Source organism: Canis lupus, chromosome 10 (genome assembly GCF_011100685.1).
Source record: "Canis lupus familiaris isolate Mischka breed German Shepherd chromosome 10, alternate assembly UU_Cfam_GSD_1.0, whole genome shotgun sequence".
Classification (NCBI taxonomy): domain Eukaryota; kingdom Metazoa; phylum Chordata; class Mammalia; order Carnivora; family Canidae; genus Canis; species Canis lupus.
This window is the reverse complement of record NC_049231.1, coordinates 42,539,317-42,558,386: the sequence shown is the minus strand read 5'-3', so window position 1 is coordinate 42,558,386 and position 19,070 is coordinate 42,539,317. Positions and strand designations below refer to the sequence as shown.

The 19,070-nt window shown below is 42.3% G+C and overlaps 1 protein-coding gene across 1 annotated transcript in view; it reads right to left on the bottom strand.

Moving 5' to 3' along the window:
• The window catches only part of RFX8 (regulatory factor X8), a 56,351-nt gene that overhangs the window by 17,389 nt on the left and 19,892 nt on the right, over positions 1-19,070 (bottom strand). The window contains exons 2-5 of the mRNA NM_001270887.1: positions 4,761-4,871; positions 4,128-4,181; positions 1,684-1,797; positions 729-879 (exon numbers count right to left, since the gene is read on the bottom strand). Coding sequence (NP_001257816.1) covers positions 729-879; positions 1,684-1,797; positions 4,128-4,181; positions 4,761-4,871 — 430 coding nt within the window. The remainder of the gene's footprint in view (positions 1-728; positions 880-1,683; positions 1,798-4,127; positions 4,182-4,760; positions 4,872-19,070) is intronic.

The following is a 19,070-nucleotide window of genomic DNA, read 5'->3' as shown; positions in this document are numbered from 1 at the left end:
GTGTGAATAAGTTTAGGACATGGGAAGAATTTCTTTCTTTCTTTTTTACCCTAAAGATTTTATTTATTTATTCATGAGAGACACAGAAAGAGAAGCAGAGACATGGGCGGGGAGGGGGAGAAGCAGGCTCCATGCAGGGAGCCCTATGTGGGACTCGATCTCAGGACCCCAGAACACACTCTGAGCCAAAGGCAGACACACAACCACTGAGCCACCCAGGTGTCCCAAGGGAGGAATTTCTAAGGAGGGAGTGATGTTCTTTGAAGACTTGCTGGGAGGCCACACAGAGCACAAAGAGGCAGAAGACTCTTCGAGCCAGAACCCTGTTCAGTCCTGCTAACATGGCCCCTGAGCCCAAAGGCTGCCCTCAGGGGACTGCTCTGAGAAGGCACACATCAGCCACCAGCTGGACGCACTGCCGGCTTCTCTCCTGCCTGGACCATAGTCAGTGGCACCTTTTCTGCACCTCTAACTAATAACCCTGTGGACCTGTCAAAAATCTACGTTAGTATTTATAAGGGGCAGTCCATGAAAGGGTGTGGATGGATCAGCACAAGGACCCAACACCCTAAAGAAAATGCCAGCAAATCCGAACCGGTCAGGCCTTGCGGACTGCAGTTTAGCACAGGATGGGAAGAGTTACCCAACAGCTGGAGTGACCTGTCTCAGTTTGAAAGTTAGATACTTCACCTACTCTCACCGAATTTCTTTCTTTCATTGAAACCTACCTTTGAGTTTGGAGATCTGTACAAGGGCTGGAAAACCTTCCAAAGCATTAAGTAGCCACAGCTTAAATTTCTTACTGAATAACCGGACAGATTTCAGGTACTGAATAGATACATCTTCCAAAAAGTCATGAAGGAGAATGTCCTCAATGCCCTACAACAGAATTGTCAAGGTGTGGTGACTGCGGGCCAAGGTAGGCATTCTCTAGTTGCAAGTGGCCACAGTCACACATGCCACAAACTCAGAGAGAAAGCTACCATGCAGCCCTAGCCACTGCTCATGGTGCAGGGTATATAGCCAGAATGGGATTTTTTTCAAAGATCTTAAAATATTGACAATTGATTGAAAATTTGAAGAGATACTATTTTAACCAGTAGTAGGTGGATCAAACCCAAATATACAAGGGTTGAACCCAGCCTCCAGTTTTCAACCCTTGTGTTCAAAACTTTGAGGCACTAGATTATTTCTAAAAAATAATCTAAAAAATAAGTAAGAGGTAAAGGTTCATGACCAGCTTGAGGAGAACCACAGAAATTATATATAACAGATTCCCCAGTAACAATAATCACTTTAGAGATAGAGCATTAAACAAACCCAACAAGAACCATATGTATATTCCAAGGCAATTATTCCAATTACTCATTTTTAAAGGCTTCTTTTGTTGAAATTACCAGAGAAAGAAAGTTTGACTCAGTGCAGGGTTCACTAACCACTGGAATCATAGGTTACCATGTGTATTGGCTTTTTCATTATATGAGGTAACTCTCGCTGAATTTAAAAAGAAAAGCTGAGTTTTAGGGAAAGATCAAAATGCTCCGTCAACACCATGATTTACTTCTTAGAGGGCCTGAAGTCCACAGAGACTGCAGAACAGAATTGCTGCAGTTCTAACCCTAGCATTTGGTATCAGTTTCTGGAAAGGACACAAACCAGCAAGGCCAGTAAATGTCATCCTACCTTGTACAGCTGCACATCATAGTATTTAAAGAGCTGGCACACATCGGGCAATGACATAAGCATGACTGTGTCTTGCTGCAGAGATTTCCAGAAGGAAGTGAGCAAGTCCTCCACCTGATGAGACAATAGAACATACCTCCAAGTGATCCCCTCTTGTATACCTAATCAGCCCTAAATGATAATGGGATGGATTTCAGTCCAGTTAATGTAAAGCTCGGCCTATGAACTTTTCCAAGCTGTATTTTAGAAGTGTTCTTTCCAGCAATCCATCAGTGAGCAACTGCCAGGTGGATGGGATAATGTGGAACATGGTTTTTCATGAAGTTTTCTGGAAGGAAGGCTGTTTCTGACCACAAGGGGGCTCCTTTTGATTGTAATAGGATGAGCCACAGGGCATAGACCACAGTTTAGAATAAATGTTCATTGATTGATTGACTCCCTCAATTATTTGTCAGCTCAGAAGGATGTGTAACAGTATGTAATCAAAGAGGTCTCCTCAAGAAGTTAGAATTCACCTAAGGACCGTGTGAGCAAAAGGGCACCTGTATCATTCTACATAGGAGCCTTCTTTAAAGACTACAAAAGGTAGACACCTTTTGTTGTGGAACAAAATGGTAGCTTCCTAACTTTTCTTTATGTTTGTCCCTGTTGACTCTTCAGACTCTATTATTGAACCAGGTGGCCAATCTGAGATGCCAACTGAGAAAAACTCTTGCCTTTTTGGGATTTTTGCAGGCTTAAGTATTTTGCAGCATTGAAACCCTGAAGTGAGGACCCAACAATGACTCCAGGCAAGGAACTATTCCTGTATATAGGCTGTCAAGGAAGTTCTGGCCAACTCTCAACATACCTGATGATGAGGCTGTGATTTGGAATCCTATTATTGGGGCATTAATTTTAGAGAAGACATCTCCAAATGACTCATAGATACTGAACAAAAAATACAATAATGAGATGAGCAGGATTATTTAATTCTTTTACTGTCAGGTTGGTAACTTTGGAGCATGGCTCTTTGAGGTTGGTGGGTCTGAATGAGGTAGCAATCACAGGCTCATCTCTGATGACCCCCTCATCACCTTTGTCCAAAGTCATCCAATCCTGCTGCATCTGGTTCAGAAATATTTCTCCAATTTGTCCATCTTTCTCTCTGATGTCATTGTCACTGCTCCAGATTGGACACCACCTCATATACCACCATGACAAAGCCTCCTGAATGTTCTCTGCTCCAATATGGCAATCTTGCATCATTGCTCCCCCACCTCCTTCTCAATCAGAATTCTTCACAGGGCACGAGGCCCTTTCTAGCACCAGACTATTTCCCCACATCCCCTCTGGTTCTCTTCTTAAGAGATATTAATTTAGTCATAGTGACCTTTCTGCTGTGTCATGCCTGTGAACATCTTGCTGCTTTTGCCTACACCATTGGTTCTACCTGGAACCCCTTTCCTACTGCACTTTTAAGAGTATTTGAACCTTTGCTTTTCTACTGCAATCAACAGTATCATGGATTCCCCTTGGGAGACTCTTGGGCCATCTTTGTTACTCTTCCTCCTGGCACCCACAACAATCTAATCAAGTTGTCATTCTAGAACTTGCCATATTGTATCATATTTATTGACTTATATTCCTCTTTTAGTACCTGACTATAAGCTTCTTGAGGCTTATGGAGAATACCTTCCTAGTTCTAGAAATGGCACTAGTCAAGTGTAAGAATTAGGTTAATGTTTGATGAGAAAATAAAGGAAAAGAGTATATTAGATATTTAATGTGGATGGATATTTCTAAAATTTCATTGGTAGAATAGGGGCCATCCTGAAGACATCTTGGTCTCCACTATAATGCTTTACACTGAATAAGTACTAAATGAACTCATGCTAAATGAATATTATCACCATACTTAAAGTACTTAGAACACTAGGCATCAGAAAAGCTTTCATTTAAATGTGTGCCCAGGAATTTCTACTTCAAAGGATAAAATTCAGAATGGTTAAAAGATTTGTTTGTGTTTCCCACAGCCATTTCTAGAATAAAACCCAATCATTACAACACAGATGACCCTGCTTCAAACTCTTGCTTCTTTTTAGTTAGTATGTATCAATAAAATGGCTCTTTAGCATTACTGAAAATTCTAAGGTGGACAGTGTTACCAATACTTTATTCAAAATCAGCAGGAATTAGATCTTTAAAAATAGCTGAATTATATTTGAAGCATAAGGCTATATTCGCACCTTGGAAAATTTCCAAATGATTAAAACTGAATAAAAATATCACCTCAGATATCTCCTCAATATCCATAAATAGCTGACTTCTAAGCACTACAGTGCAATGAATTACCACTTGATACCCCTTCAGGGGGTCTTTTCAAGTGAAAGGATTAATAATGAGCCATAAATACTTGTATTTTATAGATAAAACCCTACCCTCTCAAATTCTTGGTTCCTCACGTTTTGTAGAATGTCTTGGCAATAGTTGTAGTAGTCATCAGCAAGAAAGGCCATCTAGGAAGGATATGGAAAATAATTTCAGGTGACTTCAAGAATGAACTGATCCTTAAAGGCCTCTTTAAGCCCTTTAGAAACTGCTGCTTATATTGCGATGTTGCGATTCTGATATGACAGTAGCTGAGCTCTTCCAGTGTTGTTTATTTTGGGGTAGCAATACATACATATTATTGGCCTAACATCAATATAGCTTCAGTTTTGATGTCATAACTCCAGGGTATGTACCACCCACTAAAGAGGCCACCAATCTCTGACATCTCTCTCCCTAAACCCCAATTTCCCCCTCCATATTCCCCAGTCCCAATTTCTAGAAAATCTGCCTATCTATTCTCTGCTCTGTCACTCTAGATGACAAAGTGGTCTCAGGTAGAGCCTTTCTATATAGGATGTGAGGGGAAGACCTGCATTTCCTAACTGCCACCAAACCCAGGAGGGAACATTGGTGCTCATGGGTTTGGGGAGAAGGCAAATGTTACTCCATTTGGTTCAAATGATCATAAGCAAAATAAGAAGACATTTACTCCTCTAAGCATCAAAAGCATGAAAAGTTAGTTTCTCCCGAGTGTGCAAGCCTACCATTTTGTAGGAATACTTCTTTGCCAGTTCTTGCTCCCAGAATGGACATCTCCTGAATTCAGACAAAGGGGATCCAACTGGGTCTGTCTTTATCGGTGAATGATTTTCACACTAGAAACCATTTACACATGGATTATCTCTTTAAAATAAAATTGATTTTCTTTCATATAAACCAGGTAATAATCACATTGCTACTACAGGTTAATGTTCTATGTAACCTTTATCCACACCTCTGGACATATTATCAATCCTAGCAACTTTTCCCCCTTATTTCATTCCAAGTGATATTAACCTTCCCCTATGTTCCATAAACTATGGTCATCAGGAAGCAGTTAGGACTGAATATATTACTCAAATGTATCACTCTTGTGGTCATGTATTACAAGTGCTGTATAGCAACATGGGATGAAAATATTATCTATGAATAATTTTTTTTTTTTTTAATTTTTTTTAATTTTTATTTATTTGTGATAGTCACACAGAGAGAGAGAGAGAATGAGGCAGAGACACAGGCAGAGGGAGAAGCAGGCTCCATGCACCGGGAGCCCAACGTGGGATTCGATCCCGGGTCTCCAGGATCGTGCCCTGGGCCAAAGGCAGGCGCCAAACCGCTGCGCCACCCAGGGATCCCTATCTATGAATAATTTAATACCACAAATACATTTATAAAATCTTTGTCTATGTACCTGTCCCTCCTTGAAATAAAACCATATCCTGCTAGGTCATAATGCCTGTATTATAAAAAGGATGAGTTGTATCAGAAATCTTAGGGCCTAACTACCATGGAAAACGAAGAGCACAGACTTCAGAAGGACAAACTACAGAATGGCAAAACATTCCATCAAGGAAAAAAAAGGCAACATCGCAAAAAGCAAATCCAACATTCCTTCCTGCTGTCCCCTTTGAGCAAGGGAAGGCATGATCCCTCCTGATTGATTGAAGGACCTTGATTTTTTTTTAATTTTTTATTTATTTATGATAGTCACACACACACACACACACAGAGAGAGAGAGAGAGAGAGAGAGAGGCAGAGACACAGGCAGAGGGAGAAGCAGGCTCCTGTCAGGGAGCCCAACGTGGGATTCGATCCCGGGTCTCCAGGATCGCACCCTGGGCCAAAGGCAGGCGCCAAACCTCTGCGCCACCCAGGGATCCCAGGACCTTAATTTTTATATTAAATGACTTCTTCAAGATTTTTCAGAACAACTTTTTTTAAAGACTTTTTTTTTTTAATTTTTATTTATTTATGATAGGCACACAGTGAGAGAGAGAGAGAGAGGCAGAGACACAGGCAGAGGGAGAAGCAGGCTCCATGCACCGGGAGCCCGACGTGGGATCCGATCCCGGGTCTCCAGGATCGCGCCCTGGGCCAAAGGCAGGCACCAAACAGCTGCGCCACCCAGGGATCCCAGAACAACTTTTGAATAATTTCCATGTCAATAGAGTTGGATGAAGTCATTTCTAGGAGTTGTAGGAGTTGGAAATTGAGCTGGCTACATTGGAATTTTTTTTTTTTTTATGATAGTCACAGAGAGAGAGAGAGGCAAAGACACAGGCAGAGGGAGAAGCAGGCTCCATGCACCGGGAGCCCGATGTGGGACTCGATCCCGGGTCTACCAGGATCGCGCCCTGGGCCAAAGGCAGGTGCCAAACCGCTGTGCCACCCAGGGATCCCTGGCTACATTGGATTGTAACACGTGTGAAAGTTTTCCTCTTCATTCTCCAATGGTTTGCTCTGTGACAGTACAGTTCCAAGATCAGTATTTCACCCTTAGATCTTATATCCTCAGATCTTACATACTTAGAGCCTCACTGAGCTACTCACTTATATCTTGCTTAGTAGATTGTTTATGTGGGTTTGCAGTATGTTCCTGTCTACAAGTCATGTGAGGGAAGAGCAGCCTTCTGAACTGCCTGCCTCACCCTTATGGAGAGGAGTGGCACTCAGTGACCACCCCACTTGGGGCTTCCAGCTTCCTCCTTCTCTCATACTCTCCTGTTATCAACCCATATCACAGTGAGGATCAGTGGAGCTTCAGGGTCATGGCCAACAGTCTTCTCAGTGTCCTAAAATCTTTACTATTTAACTCTTCGTGGTCCTGAACCCCTTTGAGATCTGATGAAAGCAACTGACCCTTTCCCTGGAGCCATGCACACTATGTACTTGATACTATGAAGTGCCAAGTTGAAATTCCCCTTGTTGATATTTTTGGAATAAATAGAGGTGTGGGTGTCTAAATACATAAAGTAGTCGCACAGAAAGGTGACAGCTCAAAGGATGTCATTTCCTATGGGTGTTTGGTTTCTACTGGGTTTGCACTGGGTACTATTCAATTCCCATTTCTCTCACTTTGGAACACTGGCTTTATTTGGAGTCATGGATGGACAGCCCTTGTAGTACATGGGTGTGGGTCATCAAGAAGGATGGAGCTATTTCATGGAGTTCACTGGTGTGGCCATCCATCTTCTATTAGAGAAGCACTAAGGAATACCAGCATTGGGCTAGCTTCTCCTACCTTCCACATTTTACCCTAACTATATCCGTTTTCTGTAGAGCACACCTTGAACTCCTGTGTTCATCAATGCTCCTGAGGCTGATGTTGCTATGATCAAAGCCCGTGTTTCTCAAGTGTGGTCCTGATACCATGTACATCAGAATCCCTGGGAGCGCTTGGGGTTCATATCCCGAGGGCCCTAGTAGATCAGATGAAGGCAGAAATCTGTCATTTTAATCAGCCTCCCAAGGGAGCCTTACACATGCTCAAGTTAAGAATCGCAGTTCCAGGCAGACTGTTCTTTGTCTCGCTGCAGAAATTGCTACATTTCAACATGGCAAATATATCACAGTTCTACCTGTTTAATGTACTATGTACTATCGTAGCAATGTACTATTGTAGTAACGTAAGGAAAATGTAAAAGTAATCAATTACTAAAAAATAACAAAAAGCAAAGTTGTGTGTTCCTGGAGTTCATCCTTTCCAGGCTCTTCCTGTGAAAAGAACTGATCTTTCAAAAAAATTTTGTTTTAAAACCACAAATTGAAATCTTTTCCTTACAACATAAACAATCAGAAATCTAATGTGGAAGTATGTTACAGAATCATTTAAGTCAGAATTTCTGCAGGAGAAGGCATTCAGGAAAGAATCAGAGGAATTCCCATTCTGGAAAAATAATTCAGCAAAATGACAAAGAAAAAAGTGAGAAATTCTACTTAGATTTTCAAATTTCTATTCAAGCAACTATTTATTTTTTAAAAATATTTTAAAATCTATTCATGAGAGATCAGCAGAAAGGCAGAGACATAGGCAGAGGGAGAAGCAGGCTCTCCATGGGAAGCTTGATGTGGGACTCCATCCCTTGACCCCGGGATCATGACCCTAGCCAAAGGCAGACCCTCAACCACTGAGCCATCTAGGTTCTCCCAAACATCTATTTAGATGTCAAATGAAGTTTGGGATTTTCAACAGTTCCAAAAAATGTCATTGTAATCTTCAGCAAGCGCATACTGTGTGTCATACCCTAGAGATACAATGGGAGACCTTTCTAGTCAATATCAATCCTCTAGGCATTGTCTGCCTTCCCTATCAATTCTCCTGGATGCCATTGGTCCTTCCTGCATCCTTGACAACACTCATGCCTCTGTTATCACCCCCAAAGCAAACATAACCTGTCATTCTTCTTCTAAAGATGCCTCAATGGTGGCCTATAGTCTCCACCAGTCTTTACTATAGGCGAAATGTAAATTCCTTGGCCTGACATTGACAAGCTATCTACCATCTGACCCCACAGAGTCAGAGTGCAGAGAGAGCAGTACAAAGTCTACTGCCCATACACCTCCCAGCATGAATGCAGAGTACACCCTCAACATGAATGTCCCCTAAAGAAGATCCAAGTGATCCCTCCAGGCTCAGCTTAAGGAGGCGTGTGGCAAGCAGAATAATGGCCAAAGATGTCCACATCCTAATCCCCAGAACCTTAGATGGTGAGAGAGACTCTGCACATGTGATTAAGGATGTTGAGATGGGGAGATTATCTGGATCATCTAGGCAGTCCCAATGTAATCACAAGGGTTCTTAATAGCAGGGAGCCCTTTGCAGCTGCAAAGAGCCAGAGGGATGGCAGTATGAGAAAGACTCAGCCTGCCTTTGCTGGGTTTGAAGACTGGTGAAGGGGTCATGAGCCAAGGAACATGGGCAGCCTCAAAAGTTGGAAAAGACAAAAGAACATGGATTTTTCCCCCACACCCCGCAGAAAGACTGTAGCCAGCACTTTGATCTTAGTCTGGTGAGAACCACGTCACACTGTGACTTCTAGAACTGTAAGAAAATAAGTTTGTGTTTTAAATCACTACATTTGTGCTAATTTGTTATAGGAGCAATAGGAAACAAACACAGGCCACCTCTTCCATGAGGCCTTCCCTAATCACTCTGGCCCACTACAATCTTTCTCTTCCAATCCCACTTTGGACTTCCCAATCCACCTACAGCCTACCCTGCCCGTATCCCAGCACACCAGTTATTTCATGTCTATCTTATTTCCCCAACCATGAAACTGTATTCTATTCAAGTATAGAGCATATGTTTTTACTTTTCTTTCATACCTCATTCAGTCCTCAAGAGTGTTGGTCACAAAAAAAGGTTTTTTATAAATTCATCCATTCAATGACACCAATCCACAAGACAGTATCAAAGTACTACCACGTCATCTCAGACAACTTAAGTAAAATTCAACTCGTGATGTCATAGATTAGCTATGAATAATTCTGGTGTCCTAATTCAAAGAGCTATAATTGTAATATGGAGATGCTTTCACACAATTTGATTGCTAACAACTTATACATCCTTCTTAATTATAGCAAAAGAAACACAAACAGCTGATGTGCAGTGAACAGTATACTCCTTGAGGACATCTGTCCCAGCACAGTGTGTGGCACATTGTGGATAATCAACAACCCTGGCCAAATGGGTGAGTGTTTAAGGGTCACACATAACATGACCATCAAACACAGGAAAACAGTTGCATCTGATCTAGCAATTACTGACTATTGCAGGGTCCGTTATAGTAACTCTATTTTATTCCATACTCACTGTTCCTTTTTGTTGGATAATGCTGTTATAATTAGGAGATTTTTCAAAGGCAATGATGTCTCCACTGTGACAGAACAGATAACAGAGAAATAATTTTAGTAAGCCACCTGTTTCTGAGCGCAAGCATGAAGTGATTTTTTTTTGCAGCAAGTTTACTTATATGGGGTATAACTTTTATTTCAAAACTCTCCTCCAAGTTTCTATACATGACTGGTGATTAGCACCTGCTTGGAGTTAAAAAAATCAATTTCTGTGACTGAGACTGCCATGTATTTCTTTTGAAGGGTTTATTCCCCCTTAGAAGTAAGGTTATGATGTCACCATGGGTAGAGCTTGCTCCTGAGAGAAAAGAAAAATCATTATGGAAATGAAGTTTTATACTTCCTGATTTGGGGCTTTTAAATGGACCAATTCAGAAATGATAATATCTTTTGAGTCGATGGAGGTTGTAGGCACCTTCACAGAACAAGGAAATGGAGGATAATGAGATGCACATTGCATTTCCCCATGCCTCTTGGATTCATACCTTATAATGAAGACATTTGTATGTCATGGAGAACAGATTCAGTCCTCTCCATGTGGTGTTGTACATTTTCCCTCTAATTCTGGGTATTTGAGAAACTGGGAGCCCAGAGATGACCCTCTTTGCACAGGAAATGTGTATTTGCTGGATGCCAGAGGAGGTGGCATCTCCTTCCCAGTTCCCCTACCATCCTCAGAGCTGTGGAGGCTCTGTCCACTCCAACTCAATGCACATCATCACACCAGATTGTTTCAACTCTATGTAAACATACAAAGAAAAGAGGAAGGCAGTAGACTAGTTCTCTACATCTGGAAGCAAGGAGGTGGTCTTCAAGATAGGATGGCCTGGGAAGAGGTCAGAGTCCAGGGGAGCAGGGGAGATGGAAGCCAATGGCTTTTATCTCACACAGGGAGAGACTACAGCCCCTTCCAGCCTCTCCAAAACCCCAGAAGCTCCCTGCTGAAGGTTTCTGTGTCTCCAGTCTCCAACCCAACTTGTAGGAAACTGAGATTACTTGATACCCCTCTGATGAATGTTTCTACGTAATATTCTATTTCAAAACAGGGCAAATAGATTAGGGTTTGGATACAAAACCACTAGAAAGCCACCCTCTTCACCTTCCATTAAGAGTTGTTATCACAACGGGAATTGTACTTTGGAGTGCTCAATGACAAGAGGGTTTCAGAACATGGGATCTGAACAGAATCTGGAGGAAAGATATATTTATCTTTCTCTACATAGCATGATGGATTGATGGATGGTGCAAGGAGAGCCACAGGTGAAGAATTTGAGATGTCTTGGAATTCTACTTGTCATATCCCAGTGGTCTCTCAGGTAGGTATGGACAATGATGGAGTTTCTCCAGGTAAAATATGTAAACAGCCCTTTGCCACTCAGGTTCTGAGACAGTTCCTCAAGATCAACAAATAATAAATAAAACATTGGATAAAACCTAGAATGAAAGAAGACAGAGGAGGGGTGCCTGGATGGTTTAGTCAGTTGTGTCTGCCTTCAGCTCAGGTCATGATCCCCGGGTCCAGGGATTGGGCCCCACATCAGGCTCCCTGCTCAGTGGGGAGTCTGTTTCTCACTCTCCCTCTATCCCTCCCCCCTGCTTGTGTTCTCTCTCTTGCTCTCACAAATAAAAAATAAAAGATCTTAAAAAAAAAGAAGGTCAGAAAGTTCACTGAGTAAATGGCTAATAGAAGAGGAATTTATATAAAAATATATAATCATCAGCCTTGAAGAGATGCCCTAAAAATCACTTGTGAGGTCTCTTGTCAACTAAATTGGAAGGAAAAAATTTCTCTGTAATTCCATACTCTGTTAATATGCTACTCTTAATATATTCTCTTTGGAAAAATGAATGCAAGATATTCATTCAAAATATGAGGGTATTCAGTGTCATCCATCCATCCATCCATCCATCCATCCATCCATCCCTCATCAAATATTTACTGCATGCCTACTATATGTCAGGCACTGCACTAGGCTTTGGGGGATATAGCTATGATCATGGTAGAGAGGCTGTTCTCACAGAGGTAACAGCCTATAGAGGATAAAAGATGTTACATAACTGCAAAGATACTGCATGGGAGTTAAGACAGTTGCAGTATGGGGTGTTAGGGGAACAAATGTCGGGGGGCCTGTGCTATCCCATTGTTAGTCTACGTGCCTATAAATTATCAGTTTGATAAGCTCAGGAGAGCTTCACTTGTGATTAGTTAGCCCCTTTGGTTGGTACTTATCTTTTTTTTCTTTAATTTTTATTTATTTATGATAGTCACACACAGAGAGAGAGAGAGGCAGAGACACAGGCAGAGGGAGAAGCAGGCTCCATGCACCGGGAGCCCGATGTGGGATTTGATCCCGGGTCTCCAGGATTGCGCCCTGGGCCAAAGGCAGGCGCCAAACCGCTGCACCACCCAGGGATCCCTGGTTGGTACTTATCTTAACACTGTACTTGGACAGCACTTACTAAACTCTTTTGATGATGACAGCAATCTTCCTGGGACATTCCTTTAGCTGCTTAGAAACAGGAATCTGGAAGCTAGAAGGTTTGATTTCTGATTTAAAGCAAGACAACGGGGATGCCTGGGTGGCTCAGCGGTTGAGCCAATGCCTTCAGTTCAGGGCGTGATCCCAGAGTCCCGGGATCGAGTCCTACATTGGGCTCCCTGCTTGGAGCCTGCTTCTCCCTCTGCCTGTGTCCCTGCCTCTCTCTGTCTGTGTCTCTCATGAATAAATAAATAAAATCTTAAAAAAAAAAAAAAAAAGCAAGACAAGGGCAACCCTCTTGCCTTATTGCTCAGCCCCTCTGCTCTGACCCTGATTCTGGTAGCTTTGGAAGCCAATCAACTGAGAGTATAAATGCGAGTCCCAAGTTTCTGCCATGTGTTTAACATAGTATATGAGTTTAATTTAACAACCATTGAAAGGAGCATGGTGTTACCCTCCTCACTGTTCAAAGGAGGCTGAAAGGGAACTTCCTGCCACATAGAAGCCTTTGTGTATCAGACTAGGAAACACAAGCCCCCTATTCTCAAGGGGGAGTTATTTTATTTTCATGACATTTAGATGGGGGATTTTATCCTTTGAAACAATAGTGACAGGAAAAATAAAATCTCATCTTCAAAGAGAGATATTACAAAAAAGTGTCCATCTCTTTCTGGCCAGACAGTGACAGCTAACTTGTTCAAAACAATGGCAAGGTTGCCTCTTCCAACCTTTGGGATCCCTTAATTCATGTCAATGGCTCATAACATGGGTTTGGATTTAGTGTAATCCTATCTATTTATTTAAAAAATTTGCTAGTCTCAAAGGCCCCCTTCAAGCAAAGATGCATGAAAGTATGCACCAGTTAGTGAGAGAGAGGGAGGCAGTATGAGAGCCAGGCTACAAAGCAGGTGAGCAGAGGGTTGCTGTTGGAGACCAGCCTTGTGGCAAGAGGGGGATCCATGGAGGCCCAGGGCGAGGGCATTGGTGCCCAGAGGATCTGGCCAACTAGGCCAAACAGACACTGTAGACATTGGCCCCATGCTTTAATCTTCAGACAAGGCTGGGCTGAGCTAGAAAGGGAGACTGGAAGACAGGTGAGGTTTATGACTCAAGGGGAGAGGCAATCAGGGTGGAGAGGGTAGGGAGGCCAAAGCAGCATTGGAGGTGACAGTTTCAGCTCTTGGGGTGCCAGCCAGGATGGCCTCGTGTTCTAGGGGTCACTGTTACTGCATCACTTCCCTTGTGTGGTTCTGATTCAGTCCTTTGGGACATTTATTAGGTTGTGGTCAAAAGCATAGTCATTGCTGAAATATGGTTCTAAAAAAAACACACTAACATCCAGAGCCAGCCTTGCCATGAATGAAGGGCTTCCAGTCCACGAGGTCTTCTTCCACCATTCTCTGAGGCCTGAGGTATTTCATGGTGTCAAATCCAGTGAAGCTCAGGGCTTAAGAGAAACCCCGAATCAAGTCTGCCCAGTGAAGTCACTTGTGTTCCTTATGAACTGTCTCCTGAGCCCCAGGCCCAGGATGTCAGGATTTAACCACTAGGGATGGGGTGGTGGTGGTCAGAAGGGGTCACAAAGGGTGCCCTGGAAATGGAAGGAGAAAGACTTAGGAAGAAGGAAGGCTCAGAATTCATACAGTACGATAGAGAATCTGGAGCAGACTCCCTCTTGAGCATGGAGCCCGATGCAGGACACAGGGCTTAATCTCATGACCCCGAGATCATGACCTGAGCAGAAATCAAGTGTTGGGTGCTTAAGAGACTGAGCCACCCAGGCACCCCATTACTTGAATTTGTTTTTATGATAAATTTGGCTAAAGAAGGATTCAGCATGAGGAGGACTGCTATGTAGATTATATGGCACACAACTCATTTTTTTTTAACCATAAAATCTTTCAAATGCAGTGTTAGCTCAATACACTTTTTGGCATTTGACTTTCTTATAGTCTAAGTACAATTTGCATTCACATTCTCAGGTTTTGACATCATTTGTCATTAATCCAGACTTTCATTTACATCATTTTGGCCTCGTAATTTGTCCTCTCAAATCACTCCAACAGCAGTGAAACAACTTGAAGCAATTACAAAGGTAAGAGGATAAAAATGTAATAAAACCTAATTCGTGGACCATACTTGTTTGTTGTCAGATTGCAGAGCAAAGGTGCTTCACTTTCCAGTCATTAAAGGATCCAATTTCAATTTTTACTCAAAGCACATGAATAATTATGTTTCAGTCTGATTAGATGAACTTAACTTGATGAATATTTTTATAGCTAAAATTAAAATAATAAATGTATGTAGCTGTAGAAGGACACGTGTCATTAGGATTGAAAAACAAAAGCTTTCTTTGATATAATTTTGCTTTTACCAGTGATACTAATCCCTACAATCCACTGAGCACTTATTTATTGCTAAGTGCTTTACTTTGTATTCCCTAAATTCTTCTAACATAACAATCCACAAGGTAGATAGATAATAATTCATTATTATCCCCATTTTATGTATCAGAAAAGAGAAACAATTCAAAGAGCTAGAGACCCAGCTCTGACTGCAGAGCCTTATCTCTATCCATTCTGTCTTGCAAGATGTACGTTTAGGATAAAAAACAATATACATGAGGACAGAGTAAGACATCAGGTATTTGAAACTTAAAATAGACAATAACCACCTTATTTTAAAAACTGGTTTGCTGAGTGTTCGTGGATTAGTCATGTCCTGCATTGGGGGCTGCTGGTTTTTATACTGCTTAACCATACCCTGACCCATTAGATTTTATGAGCAACCTAATTGCAAAATGATGATTGCAGGGAACACCTTTGCAAATGCTGGAAGTCTAATCCATTCACCTTCACCCTCCTGAGGTAAAACTCGGCAACCAGAAGTCAAGTTTCAGCAGCAGAGAGCAAACCGCACGTTGCCTTGCAGCGGCCCGTGGGTGAGGGAGGGAGGCTTGGAGCAAACCGGATCATCCAGCATCCGCGAGCTCGAGCTCGGAGTGCTACCTGCTTTTATAATCTTTTCCAGGCAGGCGCAGTCCAGGGTATAATTCCCCACACGTATGTTTCTCGAGCTGCTAGACAGCACCCAGGGAATGTGTATTTTTTTAACCTTCGCATGTTCTAACCAGCCTTGAAAACTATAGGGTGGACAGGGCCAAAAAGCGGGTTGCAACTTGGACACCTTGTTAGTACCTGAGAGTCAGATCCTCTGGGGCTCACCAGAGCCTGGGGCCGCGACCCAAACGGAGGGACGGAAAGGAAGCCGTTCCTGGGTCTGGAGAAGGACTCTGAAGGAACTGCTGGTGTTCGCTCTGACATCATTAGGTCTGCGGTGCCCACAATTGCCAGGCTGACAGCTCCCTGTGAACTCATTCTCCTCAAGGGTGGTGTGGTCTGAAAGACGAACCCTTTGCCTTTCTGCTTTGTCGGCAGGACTAGCCAGCCTTGGACTCACGGCCCTGGATCCCGCAGGCCCGAGGCCCACCGAGGCAGCCCCCTGAGCTCATGAGCTGGCCGAAGAACAAAGGGCCAAAGAACAAAGCCATAGAATGTCGAAGGCACAATTTTAGAAGCTTTTTAAGGGCTTTTAATCTCCTAAGTTTGAAAAGCTGGGAGAGAGAGAGAGAGAAAGTGAGAGAGGGAGTGAGAGGGAGAGGTGGAGAGAGAGAGAGAGAGAGATTGTTGCTGGGAGAGGAATGAGGGCAAGGGTTAGTTTCCATATTTCCTGAGAGAAATATGAGCCTCTGTACAACTGATTTCAGAATTTACATTAGGTAGAATGGGAATTCATCTATTTGCAACATGACAAAGACGTTTTCCTTGGAACATACTAACGGGGATTTTGCCTCAGAGGAAGAGCCTAACCGTGAATTAAACAGGGTTGTTTCTCTAGATGTGACAATAATACACACACTCTCCTCCCATTCCCCTCTTTTTCCCCAGACAGTAATAAAGCATTTTATACTCTGGCCTCAATTCTTCAGTGAGTTTCTAGGTCAGCAATTATACCCAGGTCCAAGTCTCGATCTGGTTGCCAGCTAAACAAGATTGGAATCTGGGGAGGCCTATTCCCTGTAAAATTATGTTACCCCGGAGAGGGGAGCAGGAGGGAAAACGTTCTGGATTTTGTGAAGGGGTCCTTTTCATATGGTGCACACTGCATATTTATAGTTATTTTTCTTTTTCCAAAAAAAAAAAAAAAGGAAGAAGAAGAAAAGCCTCAAACTTTTCATTTGCTTTGAAAATCAAACCTCGGTCTCTGCTTGGTTCAGGGCAGACGCTGCCTCAGCAGTTTTTAGTGAAATTCAGCACCACCCCCACTCCACCCCACTGCAAGCGAATGCTGTTGACATGCTGGACTCCTGATTTGCTCCTTGGCCACCTATTTAGGTGTCCAGTGAAGGGAATCATCAGTGAATGTGGGCCCTGGCTCTGAATCATGTTTTCCTGCTGCTTTTGTTTGCTTGCATGGAGGTCAGGGTGGGATGGATGGTGTCAGAGACCTAGGCATCAGAAGTTCTAGACTGATGAGCCTTTGGAGGAACAATATGGAATAAATAGGGAGGAGATAGGGACTTATTTTGATACTAAATCTATGTTAATTAGGTTATATGCTTCTTTGCAGCGCTTGGTGGTGGTGGTGAGGAGAAAGTGAAGTCCCCCAAAGCCACCCTTTGCTACCAACCTGGGTTCCTTGTCAAATCTATGTTGACACTCATATTGGTGTTTCCATTTCTTTCCTTAACACAAGGTCCAGAAGGCATAAAAGGCAAACAGAATGCCCTCGAACAGCATGCACACAGCTCAATAACTCAGGTGGTTGTTGCTGGAAATGGAGTATATTCCACTCTAAAACCCTGCTAACAAGTCATGCTGTTAAAAATAGAAATGAAACAAAACAAAAAAACCAACCACAATAACAACAAAACCTAAAAATTCAGATTCCTATTCTTCTCATAGGCAAATTTTCATAAGATAGTTTTTGTAAATTAGTCTTCACAGAGAGAAGTGCCTGCTTCATTGGGACATTCAACTTTTGGAAACTATGAATATACTCATCTGTGGTTTGCTGTGGGTTTCCCTCTGTGTTTTAAACACTGGGGAGATCATGCTCCTGAAGGTGAATGTAAACATGCTTCAGCAGATGCAGTTGCCCACTGCCCACAGGGCTTGAAGACTTTCCCAAGCCTGCAGAGGGCCCCTCCTGTTCTGTGCCTCTTGGCTCTAACAAGTCTTGCTTGGTTACGGTAATGAGGCCATTTAAGGTCTCGGAGGAAGAACTGGGCTGCCATTGCCACTTCCACACAGAGGAATGTGCAGGAGAGTGCTTTGAAATAAAGAACTGAACTCTGTGAGAAGAGAGAATGGGTGTGGGCAGAAGAAACACTAAAACCTCTGCAGATATGGCCTGGAAAAATGGGCAAGGGAATACTGTGGGGATACTTCATGGGACCTGTCATGTAGGATTAGGCCTCATTATTTGAAATTGAAATTTTTAATTGAGTTAACTGTAGATTGACATGTAGTAAGGAATGATTTGAAGAGCTTCCTTTTATACTCTGTCCAATTTCCCCCAATAGTAACATTTCACAAAACTATAGTCAATGTCCCAACCTGGATGTTGACGTTGATGCAATTCACTGATCTTACTCAATTTTATCAAGTTTTACCTAAACTCATTTTTATGTGTATTTAGTGCTATAATTTTATCACCTATGGAGATTCATGTGTCCATCCCGCCACAGACAACATATAGAACAGTCTCATGATCACAAGGATCCTTGTGTTGCCTATCTATAACCATACCCACCTCTTGCTTCTCTACCCCTGGGTCCCTGGCAACCACTAATTTGTCCTCTATTATAAAAATTGTGTCATTTAAAAATGTTTTATAAATGGAATCATAAGGCATGGAACCTTCTGAGACAGGAGTTTCCTCACTTAGCATCTAGAGATTCATCCAAGCTGTCAAATCAGTAGTTTATTCCTCTTTGTTGCTGAGTAATATTCCATGGCATAGATGTACCAGAGTTTGTTTAATCATTCACCCAATGAAGGAAATCAGGGCTGATTCTAATTTTTGGCCATTATAAAGAAAGCCGCTGAACAGCAGTTGTGTTGTTTTATTAAATTTAATTAATTAATTAATTAATTTGAGATAGAGTGAGCATGTGAGCACAAGCAGGAGGGGCAGGGAAAGGGAGGAGAATGTCAAGCTGACTCTGCTGAGTGTGGACTCTGACATGGGGCTTGACCTTATAACTGTGAAATCATGACCTACAACTGTGAGATCACAACCTGAACTGAAACCAAGAGTCAGATGAGGAACTTACTGTACCGCCCAGGCACCCCATACAGATTTTTATGTGGATCTAATTCTTCATTTGTATGGGATAAATGCCCAAGAGTACAATTGATGGTTTGAATGTTCATTGTATGTTTAGTTTTATAAAAACTGCCAAACTATTTTGAATTCTTACCAGCAATGTATAAGTGATGCAGCTTCTCTGGATCCTCATCAGCATTTGGTGATTGCTGCTTTTTATTTTAGTCAGTCTGATAGGCATGTAGTTATATTTCACTATGGTGTTAATTTGCATTTTTATAATGATTAATGATGCTGATCATTCTTTCATGTTCTTATTTTCCATCTGTATCTCTTCTTCAGTGAGATATATGTGTCTTTTGCTCATTTTC